Here is a 26944-nt window from a genome sequence, read left to right on the forward strand (position 1 = left end):
GAGAGAATAAATTCTTTGAATCACTCCGGGCCCTTGGAGTTTTCCAAGAATCATCTCTCGGTTAGAGCCTTGAAATTTTAACATGGAAAAACTATCATATATATATATATATATATATATATATATATACACACACACACACACATATATATATCATATATATATATATATGTGTGTGTGTGTGTGTGTATACATATACATATACATATATATGATTTAAAGATTATAATACTTTTTATAATTATCTTAAGATATCAATTAAATTTAAACTGTTCTTTATATTAAAAATTTCGATTGGGATCACATAATTAATCCTTTTTTAATTAGACCAATAAGTAACATATTTTGAATTCCTAATTATTTCAGAAAACACACAAAATTTTATTTTCTCAAAAATAAATTTCTATACTTTAGGCATTTAATTACCACAACTATATAATTTCTCCCAATTTAATTTGAATCTTGAACTTTCAGAGCTGGCAGGTCAAATATTTAGCATTTCTAGATTAGTATTACCTTTATATTTTTAAGAACAAATTTCAAAAATACAAGACATAATCAATTAATAGATTCAGTTCTGTCCTCTAGGTTTTTCATGAGGCAAATTTAGACTAATATTTTAGCATTTTTTCATTTCAAAATATCTAAACATTTAATTTTATTATTTATATAATTAAGCAAACTTCTAAAATTTTAAGCTGCCAAACAAGTTTGGAGGAAGTTTGTAGCCATTGAAATGCAAATTACCACATTCCTTGTCAAGAGAAGCTTCAGGGGAAAGCCTGATTTCAAACAAGCCACATTTTTTTCTTTAAGAGTTTGCCACTGCAGGGAAAACTACTGGTGGGAAACTGGCTTACCTGTCTGCTGAGGGAAGGGCTACTACCCCTTCCTCCATTTACAAAGGGTGTAGCCAGTCTTTAGCTGGGCTACTTAGATCTTTATAATTAATACATTATTTATCTATATTTCAACAATTTCTTTGAGATTCTAGAGTCAATTATAATTATTTTAAAGCATTTTCTTTGGCAAATTTTTGTAACGCAATTTACTGATTTTCTTGAAGGCCTTAAAAGTTAACTTTTTAACACGCTTCATTAGCAATTTAAAAACTACTCTTTATTATGGAAATGCCAATCTAGCTGCTGGAACTACTTGTGTCTTCTCCTGGGTCAAATTTGCCATTTTTCTTAGGAAAAAAACCCCAGTTCTGGGTTTTTCATTTCTGTAGCTTTTGTAGAAAGTCAAGTTCAGCTTAAAACCTATCTAATATGTTCAAAAGTTGGACAGTTGTGCACATTTGTTTCAAGCTAACTTCTCTCCCCACGAGTACAGAAATCCCAGACACATTTCTAAATTTTTATGGCAAGAAAGGAGACTTTAAATTAGCATACTGGGAGAGTGGGCGTCCATATTGGATTGCCACGTGTTTCTCCCTTCCCCCACATCCTGCTTGCTTTGGGGGAAAGAGCCAGTATCAGATCTGGCTGTGTATCTTTTCATGCTTAATAGATAAAGACAGATCTTAAATTTTTTCCTTTTTTGCTTTCCGAAGTAATAACTAGCATGTAAGCTTATTTTTGCCAAAATTTGGTTATCATAAGATGTTCTTCGGTAATTTTTAAACAAAACTTTAAGTAATCTCATTGCAGGAGAGCGATAGCTCTGCCCTCTCCTGCCACCTTTGAATTTCTCTGCACCAGAGGTGGTTTCGGCAGCGGGGTTTTACTTCTTTAACAGATTTTGGATTCCAAATGCAAATTAAGATTTTAATTTGAACAAGAAACCACATGAAAGATGACCACGACACTCTTTTTTCAGCCTGATTTTAAAAAGTATCTTTACATATTCCAGTTTCTTTATAATTTTGCCTATTGACCAAATTTTTCCCCATTATAATCTGACTTAAACACAAAATATCACTCACGCATTTATGGATCCTCGGGGTTCCGAAACTGACATGGGCTCTACGCACAGTGAACTTTACCATCCGCTCAGGCGAATCCTTCTTTCTCCAGAAGTTTGCCATTGATGTTGGTACTTCCAGGGTTCAAGTAGTCCCTGTTCGGGTGCCATAATGCCAGGGTTCTTTTCCCAGCCTTACAAAGGGTTCAGCATTCTGGAGAAAAGGGCTGTGCGTAGATGATTAAAAAGTCCAGAGACTAAAGATAATTTTGAAAGGCATTGGGGGTCAGAGGATCTCCAGCTTAAGGAACTAAAGACTCTCCCTTGACCGAGGACCCATGCTTTTATTCAACACAACCTGTCCTAAGACAAGGTGGAGATAATACACTTCAAAGGGTAAGGTTACAGAAGCATTGTCAGTTTGGGGAATAGCCTACAGCTGTTCAGGTGTTTGGCCAACAGGAGGCAATAAAATGCCCTGAGCTGTCTGGCAGCAGACAATCCTATTCAGGTTTGGGGAAAGTGCTGTTTAGCCATTTCCAACAGGTAAATTACATATGTGGCTCACCCTTGTTGAGCCCCCCACGCTTCACCAACCTTTTGATGAAATTCTTGTAATTATTACATGCTGGAATTGGTTCCCGGCACATGGACATCTGACTTAGGCTTCTGACCCATTTTTAGCAAGAGCAATGCAATTGGGAAGCCTTGATGATTGGCTTCCCAAGCATCCACAGGCTGGACTACTTACTGAAAATGCTATGCACAAAATAATGTTTGGGTGCCCCAAATGTCAAATTCTGCACTGTGTTTTCACTGTTTTCCTCTCTGTTCTAAATTACTGACATAAAAAATAATTTATATTATTGAGTGGAGTTTTTTTTTTTTCTTTTTCTTTTTTTTTCCTGGAAAACAGGCCCCAGTAACACTACTTGAGATTTGAGTAACAAAATTAAGAAACAAAAGTAATTTTTTTATATGAAGATGGTTCTATATGAAAACCTACCTGCAGTTGAACCTTCACAAATAGTTATCTTCATTTAGTGGTGATCAGCAGTGGTGAGACAACCACATGTGGGACTGCAGATTGGGTTTGGGGATGTCATTTTCTATGGATTAGGATTATTTTCTGCTGAAAGATGAAATAGTTCCATTAATTCCAGGCTTTGACTCTCTGGACCACCAGTTCAAATAAGGAGCCTGTCGCCATCAATACCCTGCTGAAACCCTGAAAAATCCTCGTTATCACTTCAAAGACTTGCCTGCCCCCTGACTCCTTGTATTTCCTTGCTGCTTCCTTACTCTTTAGACTTCTGGTCTCTGTTAACCCAGATCAGCTTGGTCTCTGTGGCCAGTTTAGGACAAATACTACATAGCCCCCTAATTTGCTAAGCTTCCCCAACTGAACTCTTTATTATTTACTTATATATTTGTAATATGTTTAAAAATTGATTTGAGAGAGAGAGAGAGAGAGAGAGAGAGAGAGAGAGAGAGAGGAAAGAAGAGGGAGAGAGAGAAATACTGATAAGACAGAAACAATGATGGGCTGCTCATGGACGCCCCTTACTGGGTATCGAGCCTGAAACCTATGCAACCCAGGCATGTGCCTGGACTGAGAATCCAACTGGGCTGTCTCCAGGGCTGTGTGTTTTGGGGTGAAGCTCAACCAACTGAACCACACTGGCCAGGGCTGAACTCTTTATTTTATTGTCTGATCATGGGTTGATGTGTTTTTGCCAGGTCCCTGAGATAAACAGGAGGTGGCTTCTCAACCAAGGAAGCCTTTGTCACTCATCACTCTTTTCCCCATTGTTTATTCATCTTTCCCAATTGTTTATTGAGGGTTCTTCTCTGCCAGTACTCCTTTCTCCCAAACTGTTTACTGTACAAGCTGTTCAAGTGTAGAAAGAAACTATACTGTGGTGGAGATAAGTTTTGGGGATACAGACTAATTACAATTAGGGTAATTATATGTAAAAATTTAAGTTTGTTGGTTCAGTGTAAGTTTAGAGCAACAAATCATTGTTTTTGGTGCTTCTGATTATTATGTTATATTTCTAGTCTTGAACCGTTTGAACATGTGATCTCTCAATGTGGACTGTTTTAAACCAGTTTTTATCAGTCTAGGCCAGTAAAAACCCTTTTATACATGACTTGAACTATTTACAAGCAGTTTGATAAAATTAGAGCAAGTATGACCCAGCTAGAGATAGATTTAATTGGTCAGCACTAGCTTGATTCAGTAAAATATATTCTGAATCAATCAAACCTTCTGTGAGCCAGTCAGAACCTGCTTTTCCAGATGTGAACTTAGAGCTAGCTAAAAGCAGTCTGAAGCTATTTGAGCTATTAAAACCAGACCCACTTTGGGACAGCCTGGATGGGCCTGGAGAATATTATGCTAAGTGAAATAAGCCAAATTGAGAAAGACAAATGTCACATGATTTCACTTATTTGTGGAATCTAATGAGCAAAATGAATTGACCAATAAAATAAGACCTGAAGCATGGAGACATGGAGCAGACTGACATATTTTGATGTGGGAGGGGGTGGACAAGAAGAGATAAACCGAAGAACTTGTATACCTATATGCATAGCGCATGGACATGAGCAATAGGGTGCTGAAGACCTGGGGGAGGTGGGTAGAGTCTGGGAGGAGGGAAGTAAAGGGGGTAGGGGGTAAATGGGAGACATGCTATCAACAATAAAAAATATACATAGAAAAAAACACCCAGACCCAAATAGCCCTGGCTGATGTGGCTCTGTGGTTAGAGGCTCGGCCTGTATACCAAAGGGATGCTGGTTTGATTCCTGGTAAGGGGCATGTACCTGGCTTGCAGGTTTGATCCTGGCCCTGGTCGGTGTATGTGCGAGAGGCAACCAATCGATGTGAGAGAGACACATCGATGTTTCTGTCTCTCTCTCTTTTTTCCCCTTCTACTCTCTCTTAAAAAAAAAAAAATCGATGGAAAAATATCCTTGAGTGACAATTAACCAAAAAACAAAACAAACAAACAAAACCCAGACCCAAATAATTTTGATTAAATGTCTGGTTTTAGCCAGAGTGGTTTTAGATCAGTCAGAGATGGTTTTCTAGGTAGAACCTCTTTTACTCAACTCTTTCACTCCGAACTAGTATGAACCATTCAAATTTTTTTGAACAAGTATGAGTTTGTTAGAACAGATTGCTGTTTTTCATACAAATCTGAATCTGCTTTTAAGCTGGTCATAACTTTTGAAATTAACATATCTATTTAAAATGAATTGAAAATCATTTGAACCTGCCAAAAAAGAAGTAGTTTGAAAGTAATCCTTGTCGACTCAGCAAACTAATGTGAACCAGTCAGCAATCGTTTGTGCTATACATATATATTTTGAGCCCTGGCCAGTGTGGCTCAGTTGGTTGAGCATCATCCTATGTACTGAAAAGTTGCTGGTTCGATTCCAGGTTATGGTTTTTTGAATTCTTTCTTTCTATAACAATAAAATAAAAACAATTAAAAGTAGTACTAAATATATGCTTTGAGCTTCCCAGTGGCAATTTCAGAAATTGTTCTAGGTCTTCAGAGTCAGTCTGCTCTGTCCACATGGGGAGAAAGGAATAAACTAACGTTTACTGAGTACCCAGGATATGCCAAGCATTGTGCTGGGCACTCCACAAAGAGTATCCCATTCACCCTGGCCGGTGTGGCTCAGTGGTTTAGCGTCGACCTATGAACCAGGAGGTCACGGTTCAATTCCTGTCAGGGCACATGCCCGGGTTGCAGGTTCGATCCCCAGTAAGGGGCATGCAGGAGGCAGCCGATCAATGATTCTCTCTCATCATTGATGTTTCTATCTCTCCCTCTCTCCTCCCCTCTGAAATCAATAAAAATATATTTTTTAAAAAAGAGTATCCCATTCAATCCTTAGGACAATGTCTTGAGATAGTGCACATCATCTTCTTTTTCATAGAATGGAAACATGAAATGCAGGGCTTAAAGCCCCTGAGTGTGGGTAGATGGTATGTGAGAAACATGGGGATTCAACCCAGCTCTGCTTTTTGTTTTGTTTTATTTTGTTTTGTTAATCCTCACCCGAGAATATTTTTTCATTTGATTATTAGAGAGAGTGGAAGTGAGAGGGAGAGACAGAGAGAAACATTGACGTGAGAGAGACACATGGATTGTGTGCACCCCAACCGAATCGAACCACAGACCCTTCAATCTGCAAGCCAGCGCTCTAACAACTGAGCCAAACCATCTGGGGCTATATCTAGTTGCTTGTAAGCCCAACATGCATTTGTAAAAACGTGAGTGATGGACACTAAGTTTGGGCTAGAATGGACACTGGTTGTGCAAACGAATTAACCTTTCTGGGTTCTACTTATCCTTTAGAAAACCGAGCCCAGAGAATGAAAGGTCTGAGCATTTATTTTCAGATAAGGCAGATCATTGTCTAAAGGTACAGTCTGAAGAATGCAAACTGTGATGAATATTGATGGTGGCATTTCTATACCTTCAGTTATAGTATTTGGTTTGTTAACACTTCCTTTATGGGGGGTTGGTTTAGGAACAAACTTATGTATTGCTATCAGCATGAATAGAAAACAGAACCCATGAAGATTATCTGTAGACTTACATGTGTGATTCTTCTCCCATGATACCATTAACTTTTGGTGCAACAAAGATAGTTTCATCTGTCTTTACATTCCATTCAAGTGGGTTTAGAGAATTCTAGAATAGTGATACCATTGGTGACAGCATTTTCTTTTGTACCTTAAATGATATAAAAACATACTTATAGAAATGACCAATTTTTTTCAAATTAAATGTAAAGAGGAAATAAGGCAGCCACAGTGTCTTCTTGCATCACTATCATTGCAGAATTTGGAGTTGCTTTCTGCTTCCTCATTCATTTTAAGAGGCCCCCTCCCCCAAATGATTAAACATTAACGGGACCCACTTTAAAATTCTTAGCTCTTATTTCTGAATAACTTGGAGCCAAGTAAGATGCTGCAATATGATACACTAGAATATTTATTTGTACCCAAGTGATCATCTTTTGGAGAAGAATTCTGTTATATGCTATTAATACTGGTAGCCTACACCTGTGAATACAGAAGCTATGACATAGGAAAGCCATCATCTGTAAAATGTCATTCTTTATATTGTGCAAACAGTATTATGAATGTTTATAGAGGCTCTGCCCTTATCGACCGACCAGCCGTATCTGAATGTGAAGTTAGTTTGCACTCAGACACTCTGAGGAAGTACATGGAGTGGCTCTTGGGTCTCAGCAATTAGGATTTTTGAGCATAAAGTGAGTCACCAAACTGAGGATGGGGTTGGGGTGGCAACCTTCAGAACCGATGGATGTCCTTGCCTGAGTTTTTATTGATTTTATGGAAATAAATTCTATGGAAATAATTCTATAGGACATACTGAGAACTGTGGTAAAGTTTCTGGATATGGGGCTGGGAAAAGGAGAGAATGAGAGGAAAATCAGCAGCATCTAAGGGAGGGGATCTGATGTGTGTGTGGATGGGGGAATACGTATGTTTGAATGGGCAAGTAGAGTTGTCAGTGGTAATGGGATAGCTGATTATTTTTCTAATTTTCAGGAGGATTTCTTGGAATTAGAAATGGGAGGGTAAAGAGAAGCCTTCCTGGGAGACAGGCTACATTTTTAGACAGACTGAAATTTTGAATAGTTTGAATCTATTTAGAGGATAATTTAAAAAAATCATGATTGCAAAGGATAAAAAATAAGCATGGTTAGGTCTTGTTGGTAAAAATAATTTTTCTTCTCTAAAGTGGACTTTTGTGTTAGTCAACATCAAAGAGCTGAATAGGTAGCATTTCTTGTTAGAATATCAAGGCAAGAAGAGGTAAATGAGCTTTTTGTTGTGAATTATGGTCTCTGTGCAGTGACTGCTCAGATCTAGAACTCAGTTTCCAAGTAAGCAGTGAGAGTCCAGAAAAGTCTGATTTAATATGTGTCATGTAATAATAATAATAATAATAATAATGAAGCTGCAAGCCAGATGTTACCTGCTAATTTAGCATTGTCTTTAAAGGAACTAAAATGGCCTTAGAAAATTAATAGGATAAGTGAAATTGCCTAGATGTCCAAGTAAAAGGCGAGAAAAGCCAAGGATCCAGCACTCGGAGACTTTGAAAAAGAAGTAGAGTTGGGGGAAGAATTGGAACCACTTGTGCTCTAAGAATTGTTATTATTCCTGTAACATTCTCCTTTCTCTCTCTCTCTCCCTCCCTCCCTCCCTCTTTCGTTAATTTTTGTTCAAATGATCTGCATATAAGACTTAATGACCATTACCTTCTTGATTATCATTCTCACTTGGAATTTTTGTCTTAAGAGTACTGTATTCAATTTAAACTGAACTGTTAGTTATTTACTATTTCAGTAGCAACTCTTCTAGCAAATTACTAGGTCTTTGGGGGCAGTGAACAATATCTAATCCTCTCCTCACAGAATTGTTAGGCATATAGATGTTATATAGACGTACTTGTTGACCTGGATATTAAAGTAAGCCACTTTATTCATGGAGGAGTCTAATATTTTGTAATGTTTGTTTTTTGCAGGCGAACCAGAGTTCTTCATTATGTCTGATGGAGACTATGATTACCTCATCAAGTTTTTAGCTTTGGGAGACTCTGGAGTAGGGAAGACCAGTGTACTTTACCAGTACACAGATGGTAAATTCAACTCCAAATTTATCACAACAGTGGGCATTGATTTCAGGGAAAAGAGAGTGGTAAGTTCTATATCCTCCCATCTAAAAATGTAATCTCTAAAAAAAAAAAGGTAAAAATGTAATCTCTGAGTCCACATTTGCCTGTCTGTTTAGTCTACTTTGTAGGAATTAGGAGGACAAAGGTTGGAATCTAAAATTAAAGGATACAGCCCTGGCCACTGTGGTTCAGTTGGTTGACCATCGTCCCATGCACCAAAAGGTTGCTGGTTTGATTTCCAGCCCAGGCGCATGCCCTATTGCAGGCTAAATTCCCAGTAGGGGGCATTCAGGAGGCAGCCAATTGATGTATTGCTCACATTGATATTTCTGTCTCTCCCTTTCCTTTCCTCTCTTTCTAAAAATCAATTAATATCTTCAAAAAATTAAATTAAGGCGTACATATGAAAGTGTATTATATTTAATCCTGGCAATGTGATTTAAAAGGCTGTGCTGAGGGACACTTCATATATAACTAAGTAGACAAAGTAAAAGTGAAGCTTCTTTTTAATTTTTCCTCGATACCTTTTTGGCTTGTATCTTCCCTCTGAAGTCCACAAAGTTATTGCTCTGAAGCCTACAAAACATCCTGCCCCTTATACCCCTATTTTATCTGTTATATTTTCCACCTTTGATGTCATTCTTAATGAGTTTTCTCTTAATTAAGGCCTCAGCAATCCCACATGGACACTAAGTGGCAGAACTCGCTGCTGACAGGAGGGTGTGGTTGGAATAGGAATGCTGGTAGTGTGTGTTGATCTGGGAAGTAACAAGGGAAACAGAAGTTCTGCAGAATGATGAGGGAAGAGGCTCTTTTAAAAACACACACACACACACACACACACACACACACACACACACACATTTTTATTGATTTCAGAGAGGAAGGGAAAGGGAAAGAGAGATAGAAACATCAATGGTGAGAGAGAATCATCAATTGGCTGCCTCCTGCACACTTCCTACTGGGGATCAAGCCCACAACCCAGGCATGTGCCCTTGACTGGAATCCAACCTGGGGCCCTTCAGTCCACAGGCTGACGCTCTATTCACTAAGCCATATCAGCTAAGGCAAGAGGCTCTTTTTTTTTTAATTTATTTTTTATTTTTAAAGGACCACACAACCAAAAAATATTCTGGTGGTGGAGGGGAAGGCAGGAGGTCACTGTGTCAGAATTGCAGAGGAATGAAGATGGCTTTTTTCATGAACTATATTTCTTGCTAAAAAAATTGACTGTTACCATGAAGCCAGTCAGGAAGTGGTCAGGAGATCAATGACAAAGACCCTGCCATGGAACATGTTCTACCTGGGAAAGATGCAGAGCCCCTGTCTCCCGGACAGAAGCATTCATTCCTTCTACCCACCATAGGTGTTTTCTTCCATTACCAGAGAGTCTTCTAGAGACTCAGACCCACTGAGTAATAATAGGATCTTTATGAAAGTTTCAATATTGACATATAATTGGTAGAATTAATATATATATGTGATTATATTTATTTATTAATTCCCATTTTATAACGTTGTTTTTTAAAAATAGCTTTCTTGTGATATAATTCACTTAACATAAGTTTCACCCATTTAAAGTGTATAATTCAGTGGTTTTTAGTATATTTACAGTTGTGCAACTGTCACCCCTATTTAATTTTAGAGCACTTCATCACCCCAGAAAGAAACCTCATACTCTTTTGCAGTCATTCCCCATTTCCCCTTCCCCCAGCCACTAGTCTATTCTAGAAGGATTTGCCTATTCTCTGGACATATCATATAAATGGAATCATACAATATGTGGCCTTTTGTGTCAAGCTTCTTTCACTTAGCATATTTTTGGGGATCATTCATGTTGTAGCATGTATCAGAACTTCATTCTGTTTTATGATCAAATCATATTTTATTGTATTGATCTACATACCACATTTTGTTTATCCATTCATCTATTGGTGGACATTTGGGTTGTTTCACTTTTATGCATAATGTTTCCATTAACATACAAAAGTTTTTTTTGTGCATGGACTTGTTATCATATCTCTTATGTGACGACGTATGTTTTCAAATATCTTATGCATATGCCTAGGAACTTCCAAAATTTCCCAAAGATGTTGCACCATTTTACATTTCCAGAAATGTAAGAGGGTCCCAATTTCTCCATATTCTCACCAACTTTTGTTATTATCTATTTGATGATAGCCATTCTAGTGGGTGTGAAATGGTATCTCATTGTAGGTTTGACTTAAATTTCCCTAATGAATGTTGTTGAGCAATCATCTTTTCATGTGCTTTATTGTCCATTTGTATATTGTCTTTGGAGAAATGTCTAATCAGGTTCTTTGTCTATTTCTTTAAATATACTTTTTATTGCCTTTATCTATTTTGAAGTTGGTTGTCTTTTTGTTAAATTTTAAGAGTTTTAAATATATTCTAGATAAGTGTTCTTATTAGATATATGATATGCAAATAGTTTTAACTCTTACATTTAGGACTATGATCCATTTTGAGCTATTTTTTATGCATAGTGTGAATAGGGATCCAACTTCATTTTTTTGTGTATGGATAGCCTGTTGCTCCAGCACAATTTGTTGGAAAGACTATTTGATCTCCATTGAGTGGTCTTGACACTCTTATTGAAAATCAGTTGACAATAAATGTAAGGTTTATTTTTGAACTCAATTCGATTCTATTTATCTATATGTCTATCCTTATGCCAGTGCTATACTATCTTGATTACTGTAGCTTTGTAGTAACTTTTGAAATTGGAAAGTATGAGTCCTCATTTTTTCAAGATTGTTTTGAATTCATTGCAATTCCATATGAATTTTAAGGTCAGTTTGTCACTTTCTACAAAGAAGCTAGTTGAGATTTTGATAGGGCTTGCATTAAATCTGCACATCAATTTGGGGAGTATTTTTATGTTAACAATATTAAGTCTTCTGACCCATAGACATAGAATGTCTTTTCATTTATTTAGATCTTCAATTTCTTTTGACAGTATTTTGTAGTTTTCAGAGTGTGTGTTACATTTTTTTGGTTAAATTTATCTTTAAATATCTTAATCTTTTTCATGCTATTGTAAATTCAATTTTTTTCTTAATTTAATTTTTGAATTGTTTGTTGCCAGTATATAGAAATACAATTTATTTTGTAAATTAATCTTAAATACTGGAACCTTACTGAACTTATTTATTCATTCTAAGTGTGTGTGTGTCTACGTGTGTGTATTTATTCCTTAGGATTTTCAATACGAGATCACATCATCTTCTATTTACTTCTTCCTTTCCAATTTGGATATATTTTATTTCTTTTTCTTGCCTAATTGCCCTGGTGAGAACCTTCAGTAAAATGTTGAATAGAAGTGATGAGAGAGGACATCCTTGTCTTTGATCTTAGGGAGAAAGCATTCCAACAGTCACCAGTAAGTACCAGTATAAACTATGCATTTCTCAGAGCTGCTGTTTTTCAGGTTGAGGAAGTTCATTTCTGTTCCTAATTTGTTCAGTGCTTTTATCATGAAAGTTGCTGGATTTGTTCAGATAGTTTGTCTGCATCTATTGACATGGTATTGTGGTTTTATTATTATGGTGTATTACAGTGATTGATTTTTGTATGTTACACCAACCTTGCTGTTCCTTTGCACTATTACTGTCATACAAACTGCATCTTTATACACTGTGTGCCCATCAACACAGATTTATAATTATTACTTTATGCTGTTGTGTTTTGATTAGATGAAAGAAAGGATTTACAAAAATACATTTAGCCGAAACCGGTTTGGCTCAGTGGATAGAGCGTCGGCCTGCGGACTGAAGGGTCCCGGGTTCGATTCCGGTCAAGGGCATGTACCGTGGTTGCGGGCACATCCCCAGTGGGAGGTGTGCAGGAGGCAGCTGATCGATGTTTCTCTCTCATCGATGTTTCTAGCTCTCTATCCCTCTCCCTTCCTCTCTGTGAAATATCAATAAAATATATTTAAAAAAAATACATTTATACTGTCTTTTATAATTACCTATGTAGCTCCTTTGCTGGTACACTTGGTTGATAGTCTTTTTTCTTTTAGCACTTTGATTATGTCATCCTACTGCCTTTGGCCTTGATTGTTTTAGATGACAAATAAGCTCTTAGTCTTATTGGAATCCCTTGTATGTAATGTATCACTTTTCACTTGCTGCTTTTTTTTAAAAAAATATATTTTATTGATTTTTTACAGAGAGGAAGGGAGAGGGATAGAGAGTTAGAAACATCGATGAGAGAGAAACATCGATCAGCTGCCTCCTGCACACCCCCTCCTGGGGATGTGCCCACAACCAAGGTACATGCCCTTGACCAGAATCGAACCCGGGACCCTTCAGTCCGCAGGCCGACGCTCTATCCACTGAGCCAAACCGGTTTCGGCTCACTTGCTGCTTTTAAGATTCTCTTTTTGTCTTTGGATTTTGACAGTTTGATGATTGTGTGTCTAGTTTTTATAATCTTATCTTTCTTGGAGTTCACTGAATTTTTGAATATACAGATGAATGTTTTTCATCAAATTTGGGAAATTTTTTGGCTATTATTCTTCAAATATGTTTTCTCTCCCTTTCACTTTCTCCTCTTACTATAGGATTTCCAGTATGCATATGTTGGTATGTTCGATGGTGTTTCATAGATTTCTGAAACTTTTCATTTTTCTTCATTCTTTTTTCCTTCTGTGCCTTAGAGTAGATAATCTCAAATGACCTATCTTCAAATTCAGTGGTTATTTATTCTGCCAGTTTAGGTCTGCTCTTGAGCTCCTCTGATGAATACTGTATTATACTTCTATATAGTAGAATATCTATAATATTCTATTTTTATATCTCTTTATTGACCTTTTGTATTCAGTAGGACATTATTCTCATACTTTAATTTTTCAGACATGATTTTATTTAGTTCTTTGAACAGATTTATAATTGCTGATTTAAAGTCTTTGTCTAGCAAGTTCAACATCTGGGCTTCCTCAAGAATAGTTTCTATAGGTTGCTTTTTTCCCAGTATTTGGGCCATATCTTCTTGTTTCTTTGTATGTCTCATAACTTTTGTTGAAAACTAGACATTTGAAATAATAAAATGTGGCAACTCTGGAAATCAGATTCCTCCCCCCTCTGAGTGTTTCTCTTTTTTTGCTGTTTGTTTATTTATGTTGCTATTTGCTTATTTAGTGACATACCTGGGCTAATTCTATAAAGTGTATTCTTTGTGCAGCTTCTGAAGTCTTTGCTCAGTTAACTTAGTGGTCAGCTAATGAGTGGACAGAGCATTTCTTAAATTCCTTAAACCAGAAAGTCATCTTTCCTGAGGGATTGTGTGTGCATGTGTGTATATGTATGTGTGTGTGCTGTGACATGTGCTTAATACTCTAGTACAGTGGTCGGCAAACTCATTAGTCAACAGAGCCAAATATCAACAGAACAACAATTGAAATTTCTTTTGAGAGCCAAATTTTTTAAACTTAAGCTTCTCCTAATGCCACTTCTTCAAAATAGACTTGCCCAGGCTATGGTATTTTGTAGAAGAGCCACACTCAAGGGGCCAAAGAGCCGCATGTGGCTCGCGAGCCGCAGTTTGCTGACCACGGCTCTAGTAGATGGTTTATAAATCTTACCCTTCCCATCTTGCTTGAGAAGAGCCTCAAGGTCAGCCAGAGGTGTGAGCTTAGGGCTTTTTCAGATCTTTCCTGGGCATATGTACAGCCCTAAACATGAGCATGGCCTAATAGATAACAAGGAATATTTTGGAGCTTTTCAAATCTCTGTATAGACATCTCATTTCCTGTGTTTTTTTTTTTCTTTTTTAAGTCTTTTTGGTTAGATTTTTTGTTAGCCCCAACTGGTATTTTTTGCCTTCAGTAGCTGTGATGTTAAATACTTGATGTTGATAATTTTCAACAATGCCCTAGGAATAGGGTTATTCTCATAGAGCAAGCTCCGAGGCAGGTAAAATAAAGACCAGGCCTGGGAATGGAGCTTTATATGCAGCTTTCAGTTCTCTGGGGATGAGATTTTAGGGGCAGCTCCAAACCTGTTTTGCCTCCACTGCTTGCAGTGGCTGCTATACTGATGGTTTTCACAGCTATCATAGTTATGCATATGTTGGTTTTTAGGACTACTGGGAGCCAGGAATGGGGAGATGAGAATAGGATAAGTTAAAATAGCACAGAGCTTATTATTTTTACTGATATTTGGAGTCCTGAAAAAGTTGATTTTGACAGTTTGTGCCAATGTTTTCATTGCTTTTATGGAGAAAGAGAGTTTCAGAGGTACTTCCTATAAAATTGTTTTAAGAGTATTTTTAAAGATAGGATGGGAAAAGTCATAGAAAGGTAATATTTCTTAAAATGCATGACCTGAGGGTTCTTTGAGGAAAAGTGAGCTAATTATTATGTTATAGAAATTATGTATTATTTATAGATTTCATAATATATTTATAAAAGTATATAATATATATATACATGGTAATGCAAATTATTGTATTATCTAAAGATAATTATTTGGAATAAAATACAAACAAGGTTATATTCCAAATGGGATTTTCTTTAGAGTTTTATGCTGTAATTGTACTGAATAGGGAAGTAAGAAGAGTCCACTGGTCTCAGAAAGTTCTCTCTTCTTCTTTTTCTTTGCTGTTGTAGGTATACAGAGCCAATGGGCCAGACGGAGCCCTTGGCAGGGGCCAGAGAATCCACCTGCAGTTATGGGACACAGCAGGGCAGGAGAGGTATGTGGTCTTCAGTTATGCATGTGCTTCTTACCGGAGGGAAGGGAAGAGCAGCTACACTTTTCGTACAGCGACCCGAGCAGGAAAAGGCCAGCTTAGTCCATTTGCACCTGGATAAGCCACGCTGCCAAATTAGCAGGACGTTGATCAGTCTGAGTTGATAATGGTGGCTTTATTTCTTTATTCCATACAAAGTCAAAGGAAAAACGAATCTTTTTCAAAATGGATCAACCTTACTTATGGTCTCTTTTTTGTTTTCTTCATTTTTAAAAGGCTTACACACTTTTCTCCATTGACCTTTGCTATTTACTCAACCACACAAAAGGCACAGAGTTGTAAAGGGGAGAACAAAAGTAGGTTTACAGTTATTCGTATGGGAAAATATACGAGAATTAATAAACAATAATACAAGAATAAACTTTCATGTACTCGCAATTGTAAACCTACTTTTGCCCACCCCTGTCTGTATTATTCTTGAAAACCAAGTGGAAAATCTGGTTGGAATTAATCCATATGGTCAGAAGTTGCTTAACCCAAATCAGTCATATGGAATCTTGATATAAAATTGCTTTTAGTTAGCTAAGATTCCAGGTTTTTCTCTCAGACTCTTTGAAGGCTTTTTAAAAACTTTTCATTATGGAAAACTTCAAGTATATAATGAACTCATGTATTCATTTCCCAGTTTCAACAGTCATCAACTTGTGGCCGATCTTATTTTATGTATGCCCCTCATTCCTATTCTCTCCCTTTCCTAAATTATTTTTAAGCAAATTCCAAATATCTGATTATTCATTCATAACTATTTTGGTATGTATCTCTAAAGATAAGGACTATTTTTTGTAAAAACATTAACTAAAAATATTTGAGAAAGCTTAGAAGGTTAGATGACAAATTCATACCAGTATTTTCTTCCTTGGAGCATGTGTCTGTCCATTGTAGGCTTTGTATAAAGGCAAAGTAAGAGGAAACTGACTGCTGGAGGGAGAGAGGGGAGACAGTAGGATAAAGCCTTGGAAGAGAGAGTACCAAAGAAGAACAGGTGCTGAGTCATTACTACTCCCACCTTAATGCCTGAGATTGAAATCAAAAGGTCATGAAACACATTGTAATGTCAAGTCAAGCCAACCTTCATAGGACAAGGAAAACATACATAGCAAGCTCCATTGTTTGGGTCTAATTCACTCTTCGTTGGACAATAAATTCTTGGGTGATACTAAAGGATCATAAACTAGTTCTGTCATCCCTGTCCAGCAGGCTGGGTTTTTGAATCACATGGTCTGTTAACACATAAACTTACAGAAGTGATAAATAACTGTCTTATCCACTTTTGGAATATCAGCACCTAATTTGTTTAAAAAATTTTTTTCATTGATACAGGTTATTTTTATTTTACTTTAAAAGTTCCAAGTATAACTTTTGATAATTGTTGACATTTATGGCAGCGCCCAGTCCTCTCAGGATATATTTCAAATATTCTTGCTCTAGGTAGCTATTTATTATATTTTGTAAGATACCTAATATTGATTATACTCATAACTTTATACTATTAAATTGTCACTTATAATCACATTCTTCACTAAATCTAGTGTAACTAAGAGCTACAATATTCATGTATAATGTGAAGTTATTATAAACAATGGCACGTTATTAAGCATCTAATTTGTTATTTATGAACTATGGTGAGAGGCTGAGGGCATGGTGGTAGCTTCATGCTTCAGGAGGGGGGCCATGGTTTAGGTGATCAGTCTGCTCTTATGTTCCTAGGTTTCGGAGCTTGACAACAGCATTCTTCAGAGATGCTATGGGGTTTCTTCTGCTTTTTGATCTGACAAATGAACAAAGTTTCCTCAATGTCAGGAACTGGATAAGTAAGTGTTATTGTCTCCCTGCCTCCCACTCCCTACAATAAAATGGCCTCTTATATTCTACTTTTGTTGTAAATTAATTTGGGAGAAATCCTAGTGCTGTTTAAAATGCATATAAAGGAGCATGGCTATTAGTTTAGGGGCAAAGATAACTAAAATACTCTGCTTTTTCTAGTAATACTAACTTTGATTTGTTGAGTACTTCCCATGCTCCAGGTATAAGGCCCTGCCTTCCATGCAATCTCTTAGTCAGTCTTTTCCACAGAGGAGACTCATCCCCCTTTTATAGATGAGGATATACAGGCCTAGAGGGGTTAAATCACTAAGTATCACCTTGCCTATTGTGTGCTATCAAGTCTTGTATCATCCCAGGGTTTAAAACATATATCACACTGATTACATATAGACCTTTGAAGGCTTCATGGATTAGACCCCTGGCTGCATGTCTCTAATATGCTTAGAGCCCCTTCTCTGTTTTGAGGGCCAGGCATTTGCCTGGAGGACTCTAGAACTCCATTGGCAAAAGTGGTCCCAGCACTATCTGTCTGTCTGCCTGTCTATCTATCTATCTATCTACACACACACACACACACACACACACACACACACACACACACACAAATATATATATATTAGAGGCCCGGTGCATGAAAATTCATGCACTGGAGCGGGGAGTCCCTCAGCCCGGCCTGCCCCCTCTCACAGTACGGGAGCCCTCAGGGGTGGGAGGTGATCCGGTGATCAGGGGAAGGCGACACCCCCATCACACCTCTGCTGCTGCCACTGCCAGCAGCACAAGCCTCAGCCAGCCCTAGTTACCTGAGCCTCTGGCAGCCCTGGGTGACTGGGCAGCCGACATCCGAGGCTTGCCTGTGGCGGGGGGTCTGAGGGGACTGGGGGACTCTGGAGGTAGGTCTGCAGAGTGTCCTGACCCTCCTGGGGGCGGGCCCAGCTGTGCAGCACCCCTGCCACCCCGGCGGGGCTGAGAGGACTGGGCGCTGCCATCTTGTGGCTGTGGGCGCTGCCATCTTTGAGGGCGTGGCAGTCAATTAGCATATTCCCTCCTTATTGGCTGTGGGTGCCGCCATCTTTTGTGAGGGCGTGATGGTCAGTTAGCATATTCCCTCTTTATTAGATAGGCTATATCTTCATTTTGGCTTTTTGGAGAGATCCTAATCTAAAATCCTGCTACTGGACCAAATAACAGCTTGCGAATATACATTTACCTCCATTAGCTGTATTAGTATAAACCTAGAAAATCTACTGGGAAAGGCTCTGATGTTAAATTTTTAATATCCAAATATTTATAATGAAAACACTTAAAAATTACCTCCTACTTCAAAATTACTTGGTAATTTGTTAGTATTGGCTGTGAGTTTTTGTTTTATTTTGTTTTGTTTTCAAATCCTCACTCCAGGATATTTTTCCATTGATTTTTAGAGAGAGAGGAAGAGAGAAGGAAAGACAGAGAGAAACATTGATGTGAGAGAAACACACCGATTGGTTGCCTCCTGCACATGCCCTAACCAGGGCCTGGGCAGGGGAGGAGCCTGGAACTGAGGTACATACCCTTGACCAGAATCGAACCTGGGACCCTTCAGTCCACAGGTCAACACTCTATCTACTGAGCCACACCGGCTAGGGCATTGGCTGTGGTTTTGATAATAGAAAACCTTAATTTTGTTTCTTAATTTTATTATTGTACTAGAGGCCCGATGCACAAAATTCGTGCAAGAGTAGGCTTTCCTTCCCCCAGCTGCCAGCACCGGCTTCCCTCTGGCACCCAGGACCTGGGCTTCCCTCACAGCCCTGGCTTCATCTGGAAGGTTGTCTGGAAGGATGTCTGGTCTAATTAGCATATTACGCTTTTATTATTATAGATTAGAGTTTACACTTAATATTATTTTGTATTAGTTTCAGGTATACAGCATAGTGGTTAGACAGTCATATACTTTAAAAGTGTTCCGCCTGGTATTTCCAGTACTGAATTGGCACTGTACATAGTTATTACAATACTAGAGGCCTGGTGCACAAAATTCGAGCACTGGAGGGTGTTCCTCAGACCGACCAGCTCCCTCTTGCAGTCTGAGAGCCCTCGGGGGATCTGACTGATGGCTTAGGCCCACTCCACCTGGATAGCGGGCCTAAGCCATCAGTCGGACATCCTTAGCACTCACTGTTGCTGAGGCGGGAAAGGCTCCTGCCACCGCTGCTGCGCTCACCAGCTGTGAGACCGGCTCAGGGTTCTTGGCTGAGCGGTGCTCCCCCTGTGGGAGCACACTGACCACCAGGGGACAGCTCCTGCATTGAACGTCTGCCTCCTGGTGGTCAGTGCACATCATAGTGACTGGTCGTTCTACTGTTTGGTTGATTTGCGTATTAGCCTTTTATTATGTAGGATTATTAACTGCATCTCCTATGCTGTACTTTATATCCCCATGACTATTTTGTAACCACCAATTTGTACACTCTAGTCCATTCACCTTTTTCACCCAGCCCCCACAAGCCCCTCCACTTTGGCAACCATTAGTCTGTTCTCTGTTTCTATGGGTCTGTTTCTATTTTTATTTATTTTTCTCTTTAGATTTCATATGTATGTGAAATTATGTGGTTATTGTCTTTCTCTGTCTGACTTATTTTACTTAGTATAATACCCTCTAGCTCAGTGTTTCTCAACCTCTCTAATGCCGTGACCCTTTAATACAGTTCCTCATGTTGTGGTGACCCCCAACCATAAAATTATTTTCGTTGCTACTTCATAACTGTAATTTTGCTACTGTTATGAATTGTAATGTAAATATCTGTGTTTTCCGATGGTCTTAGGTGACCCTGCTAGCAGTTCTCAACCTGTGGGTCACAACCCACAGGTTGAGAACTGCTGCTGTAGAGCCTAAGACCATCGGAAAACACAGATATTTCCGATGGTCTTAGGTGACCCTGCTAGCAGTTCTCAACCTGTGGGTCACAACCCACAGGTTGAGAACCGCTGCTGTAGAGCCTCAGACCATCGGAAAACACAGATATTTACATTACAATTCATAACAGTAGCAAAATTACAGTTATGAAGTAGCAACGAAAATAATTTTATGGTTGGGGGTCACCACAACATGAGGAACTGTATTAAAGGGTCACGGCATTAGAAAGGTTGAGAACCACTGCTCTAGCTCATCCATGCTGTTGCAAATGGTAAGATTTCATTCTTCTTTTTAATGGCCCAATAATGTGTGTGTGTGTGTGTGTGTGTGTGTAACATCTTCTTTATCCACTCATCTATTGATGGGCGCTTGAGTTGCTTCCATATTTTGACTATATAATAAAAGCCTAAGCGACCATATGGTGGAACTACCAGAATGAATGGTCGCTATGATGCGTACTAACCATCAAGGGGCAGAAGCTCAATGGAAGAGCTGCCCCCTGGTGGTCAGTGTGCTCCCACATGGGGAGCACTGCTCAGCCAGAAACTGGGCTGACAGCTGGTGAGCACAGCTGCCACGGTGGGAGCCTTTCCCGACTCCTCGGCAGCAGGTGCAGTGGGCTGGGATGAGCATGAGTGGCATGGCACCCCACCCCAATTCGGACTCCTCCCTGGCTGCCTACTACTTGGTGCACTGCTACATCCCCTGCAGGGTCCTGGACTGCGAGAGGGATGTCCAGTTGCTGCAGGATCAGGCCTAGGCCAGCAGTCGGACATCCCCCGAGGGGTCCCATACTGCAAGAGGGTGCAGGCCAGGCTGAGGGACCCTCACCCAGTGCAAGAATTTCATGCACCGGGCCTCTAGTTATAAATAATGCTGCAATGAACATAAATGTGCATGCAGTAGGTCCTCGGGTTACGTCGGAGATCCGTTCCTACAGCACGACATAACACAGTTTTCGCCATAAGTTGGAACCCACCTACATAAGCACCCACGTCACTCACATGGAGCACATATACAGCAATAATAAAGTGATGTAGCTCCATTTGTTTATTTTTTCTTTTGTTTCTCTTGCCAGAGGAGATTATCAGAGAAACTATTGCTAAGGGAAATGTCTGAGATTTTACCCCCTATGTTTTCTTCTAGTTTTAAGGTTTTGAGTCTTACATTTAAATCTTTAGTCCATTTTGAGCTTTTTCTTATATATAGTGTAAGAAGGTGGTCTAGTTTATTTTTTGCATGTACCTGTCCAATTTTTCAACACCATTTACTGAATAGACCTTCTTTATCCCATTGTATATTCTTTGCTTCAGTCAAATATTACTTGATCATATTGACTTGGGTTTATTTTGCGGCTTTCTATTTTGTTCCATTGATCTTTTAAAAAAATATATTTTTATTGATTTCAGAGAGGAAGGGAGAGGGAGAGAGAGATAGGAACATTAATGATGAGAGAGAATCATTGATTGGCTGCCTCCTGCACACCCCACACTGGGGATTGAGTTCACAACCTGGCCATGTTTCCTGACCGGGAATTAAACCGCAACCTCCTGGCTCATAGGTCGATGCTCAACTGCTGAGACATGCCTGCTGGGCTCAAGCACTTTATAAGGACTCTTGTTAAATATGTGCTCATAGAATTTTGACACTGAAAAAGAATCAACCCACCTCTTTTTCCATCGGTAGAAAGGGAAACTCTGAGATGTTAGATAAATCTTGCCCTTCTAGGTTTTATATATTTTAGATAATGGACAAAATTATGTGAAATTATGGTATGTATGTATTTTTCTCCCTTATAGGATAAAAGAGTCCTTACTGCCCAGTTAGGTAAATAAAACATACATATTGAAGATTTCATATCTTCAATGGAAAGTATTCTCCTCTCTCTAGTCCTGTTTTTTTTTTAAAGATATAATGTTCAGTGTTAGAGTTGGTAATATCAAATCTTAATTAGAAGTAAATATTTGTTGATTTATACATTTATTTTTCTTCTCACTGTTAACATTTCTTCTTTTTTATTTAACTTATATAAACTTATTTTACTAATATAACTTATATAAAATATTATTTTACTAAATAATAATTTAAAATATATACCTATATATGTATGTTTATGTGTGTATCTATCTATCTATCTATCTATCTATCTATCTATCTATCTATCTATCTACCTATCATCTATCTATCTATCTATCACAACAAACAGATTCTGGACACTCTACCGAGTGTTCCTGATTCAGTAGATCTGGGTTGAGACCTTAGAATTATATTTCTAACTAGAGGCCTGATGCATGAAATTCGTGCAAGGGGCTCAGCCCTCGCAGCCCCGCTTCATGCAGAAGGTCATCTGGATGGTCGTCCGGATGGTCATTCTGCGGTTCAGTCTAACTAGCACATTAGCTCTTTATGATATAGGACAAGTTCTTAGGCTGCTGGTCCGTGGACCTTACTTGAGCAATCACTGAATTAACTAATTCAATCCCACTTTAACCCTATGAAGTAAGTGTTAAGTTTGATCAAATAATTGAATCGATATCCCCTCCCCTGGGAAACTGACCTTTAGATCATTTCACAACCGACATTCTCTTTTGTTTAGACCACATTCCATTTGCTAAGACCAGTAACCTTCCCCTCTGGACTTACTCAGGATCCAGACCCACCCAGTAAATTGCCCACTGAAAAAGCCCGCCTAGAGTCCTTTAAAATCTCTGACTCCCTGTTCCTGGGTGCTGGCACCATTCTGGGGCTCAGCCCCTCTGGTTCCAGATCATCTAATAAATTTATAATTCTTTACCACTTTCGACCTCGTGCATTCCTCCTTCAGTGACCCTAACAGTAAGTACCATTATTATCAGCATTTACATATGGAAACGGAGGCACAGATCATCAGATTAGTTTCCCAGAGTGGCACAGCTAGTAAATGGCAGAGCCAGGCTTCCACCTGGGACACACCGGATCCTGAGTTCATGCTTATAACCATGACTCTGGACATATAAGGTGTTAACAGAGCACAGAGCCACTCTGGAGACCAGAAAGATTTCACAGCAGAGGTAACTAAGAAGCAAGTCTTAAAGGAAGGGTGGGGAGCCCCTGAAGGAAGGTTGCGGTTGGGTATTCAAGGGTGTGGGGACAGCCTGTGTAACAGCCCAGAGGAAAGAAAGGGCATGGCTGTTGTTGGAAACTACACAGTTTGGTCTTGGCTGTATAGTTCTTATTTTCCTGCTTGTCCCTTTAGGGCAAAGGTCATTGTTCTGAAATTCTACACCAAGTATCAAGCTGAAATTAATGCTTGCTGCCTTGACTTATCATGTTTGATAAGATAAAATGAACATGACTTCATAATGAGGAACTAAAATGTCAACACTTTCTGGTTAACCATGTAAAAAATAAATTAGGCCATAAATTTTGTGAAAGCTTGGGCTGTTTTAATTTCAGTATGGGTGTGACAAGTCAGAAGTAAGACTTTATTTTCCGTCTTTGGGAGGTTAAACAACTCAGCTTAATGAAGTTTTTTTGTTTGATTTAAAGTTATGCCTATTTCCAGGTTTTCCAGTGAAAAGAACTAAAAGCAGTGGAATAAGAATTGTAGTCTCCTGTTTTTTCTTGGTTGTGGTGACTGAATCATTGATTGCTTCTTCTGGGTTTTCTCTCTGCATTTAAACCTGTGTTGTGTGTTAAGTGAATTGATTCTGCCTTAGAATAATAGAGAAATATGAAAACCATTTCAGATAGAAATAGGTTAGCTAATAGGAAGACAACTCTTAAAATTGTGATAGCTGTGGAGAGGAAATAGGTAAAAAACAGTTTTAAAATGAACTATAAGTACCCTGGCTGGGTAGCTCAGTTGGTTAGAGCATCGTCCTGATACACCAAGTTTGTGTGTTCGATTTCCAGTCAGGGCACAAAAAAGAGTCAACCAGTGAATACTTAAATAAGTAGAGCAACAAATCAATATTTCTTTTTCTCTCTAAAAAAAAAAAAAAAAAAAAAAAAAAAAAGTAGCAATAAGCACTAGGAAATTCTCCAAGTTTTTTTCAAATGACCTTCATAAAAAGACTGCTACCTGTTTTGTGTATGTGTGTATGTGTGTGTGCGTGCACGCGTGCATGTGGGTGCACTTGCGCACATGCACACTTTGGGGGGCTAAGTATTCCCTTTCTTCTCTGATACACATAGCTGGGGTCTGTGTCTGAGGGCAGGAGTAGTTTCACATCTCTGCCTCATCCATTCAGTTTGACAGATGAGGGCGCTGATGCTTTGAAAGCACTGTATCAGGTACTTTTGCATGTATTCTCCATTGATCATGCACTTACATTATTGTTCACCTATAATTTTCTTATCTTCTTACATTAACAGGCCAGCTACAAATGCATGCATATTGTGAAAACCCAGATATAGTGTTATGTGGGAATAAGAGTGACCTGGAAGACCAACGAGCAGTGAAAGAGGAAGAGGCCAGAGGACTTGCAGAGAAATATGGGTGAGTATTTTTGTGGAGAAATCTAGAGAAAACATGTCCAATTTAAACATTAGCACATGAATAAATAACAAAAAAGATAAAAGCAAAAAACAGAAACAAAACATTCAGCTGTAGGCCTTGGGAAGTATCAAATATCTACTTTACATGTTAATCCTATATAATAAAACCCTAATATGCTAATAGACCGAACAGTGGAACAACCAGTCACTATGATGCGCACTGACCACCAGGGGGCAGATACTTAATGCAGGAGCTGCCCCATGGTGGTCAGTGTGCTCCCACAGGGGAAGTGCCGCTCAGCCAGAAGTCGGGCTCACGGCTGGTGAGCTGCAGGGAGTGGGCCTAAGCCAGCAGGTGGACATCCCCCAAGGGGTCCTGGACTGCAAGAGAGCACAGGCCAGGCTGAGGGACTCTCCCCCAGTGTATGAATATCGTGCACCAGGCCTCTAGTATCATATAATAGTGGGGACCATAGAAAAAACATTGGAGAAGGGCCTTTGTTCAGTTCTTCCGTCCCATTTTCTTAATCTCTTGGTGTTTGAAGAAAGACAGCGTTGAGGGTAGATGTCCTAATTTTGTAAGGCCTCCTTTGCAAGATGCAAGTAGGTGACCCCTGGGATAAGGACATCCTTTATGTTTAACAAGGACATTTCAAAGCCAGTTCATCTGCTGCTGTAGAGAGCTCCAGCATACACCAGGGCCTTCTTGGCTTTGAACTTTCTGTGCTGGGAGAGGAGTGTGAAGATCCCCTGTGGTTTAGGCTGTGCTTTTGTGGTGGAGAATCAACTAAAACTGTCTTCGTTCTTGAGCTCTGGGAAGAGGATCATATAGCAGCAGCATTCATTGGACATAAAAGGAGGGGTCAACCACTTTTTATTAAAGTGTCAAGGGCACCCCTACACAGGAATTTGTACTTTACTTTTTTTCTGCCTCAAAAAAAAAAAGCACTCAAGTGTGTGTGTATTAATTACCCTTAATATCAGGGGGAGGCAGCCCGTGGGGTTGAGAAGGAAGTGGGGGGAGAGGAGGAGTGTGTGGTGTGGAGGGGGGTGGTGTATAGGGACGTTACCTGGTGAGTGGCCTTGGTTGTTAGAATCCAAAGAGGCCAGAGGAGGCCCTTGCCCTTTTCATTGTCTGAGCACGGCTGTGCTCTTCCTGCGGCTGATGGAGGTTCAGAAAGCACTCGAGGATGGGATTCACACCGGGAAGAGAGTGCAAGGATAGGTTGGCCCGCCCGCCCCTGGGAAGAGGCCAGAGGCTGCAGAGCTTTGAATATCACGCAAGGAGAGTGAAATTGGTTTCCTGGGGGACAGGGAGTTGCTGAAAGCCTTTGAGCACAGAGGGATGTCATCAGCACTTTTCCAGATCAGTGGGGGGGGGGGGGGGGGCTGCGGGCAGGAGGAGAGGGGGGATGAAACAGAAGGAGGAAAGACTGGAGACAGGGAGATGGCAGTGATCTGTGAAGTAGGGAGGGGCTGGATTTGTGGAAAAGGAAAAGGACTAAATCAGAGAAAATACACAGGGTCAGGGTCGGGCAGAACAGGATTTTAAATCTTAAATCCAGCACCAGGAAGCGGGTGGTTCCCATCAACTAGGCTGGCTCACGCTGGGGAGGATTTGCAGTCAGATGTGGAGGTTTTCACTCAGGGTAGGTGGTGGGGAACCATGTTAGGAGCACCTGGGGAGCTTTCAACAAATACTCATGTTCGGGCCTCGCCTCTGAGCTTCTGACATAATTGGTCTGGAGTGGTTTATCAGGCAGGGTTCCGTGAACAAACATACTTAGGTACAGAGAGGTTTGACTTTATGCTCTGTAGGAGCTGGGTAGGCAGTCTCTGTCAGGTGTAGTTTTGTGTCTGATGCTGAAGCTTGAGGTCCAGAGGACAGGCAGTCAGGAAGGGAAGCTGGATCTAAAGTGGGAGAGAGCAAGAAGCAGCTGGACCCATACTTATGGACCCAAACCTTGTCAGTCATTGTCGCCTCTGACCTGGATGGCGTGGGTGTCCTGCAGCAGCCAGGGCTCTGCTTGCAGAGCTAAACACTCACGCCTGGCCCAGGAGTCGGAGAAGCTGGAGCAGGATTGAGGGGAAGATGGAGCAGGTGCAGGTCTGGCTGCTGGCTTATGCCAACGAGTTGAGCCAGCAGGTAAGCAATAACGTGTGACAGCTACAGAATAGCTTCTGCTTCACTTCCGTTCCCCCAGATCTCTCTCCCATCCAACCTACCTGGGAAGGGAATTCTGGGAAATGTCATTGACATATTCAAAGCCACCACAGGTGGGGGCCTGGACATTGGTATCTTTCAAAGTTCTCCATGTGATATGCA

At 39.6% G+C, this 26944-nt stretch overlaps 1 protein-coding gene across 3 annotated transcripts in view; it reads left to right on the forward strand.

The window, feature by feature from the left end:
* The window catches only part of RAB27A (RAB27A, member RAS oncogene family), a 74932-nt gene that overhangs the window by 37282 nt on the left and 10706 nt on the right, over positions 1–26944 (forward strand). For all 3 annotated transcript variants that reach the window (XM_080667617.1, XM_080667619.1, XM_080667618.1), the window contains 4 exons: positions 8490–8662; positions 15274–15359; positions 17124–17227; positions 24496–24619. In XM_080667617.1, the coding sequence (XP_080523743.1) occupies positions 8510–8662; positions 15274–15359; positions 17124–17227; positions 24496–24619 (467 nt within the window). In that variant the 5' untranslated portion in view covers positions 8490–8509. The remainder of the gene's footprint in view (positions 1–8489; positions 8663–15273; positions 15360–17123; positions 17228–24495; positions 24620–26944) is intronic.

This window comes from Plecotus auritus (genome assembly GCF_963455305.1).
Source record: "Plecotus auritus genome assembly, chromosome: 1".
Classification (NCBI taxonomy): Eukaryota; Metazoa; Chordata; class Mammalia; order Chiroptera; family Vespertilionidae; genus Plecotus; species Plecotus auritus.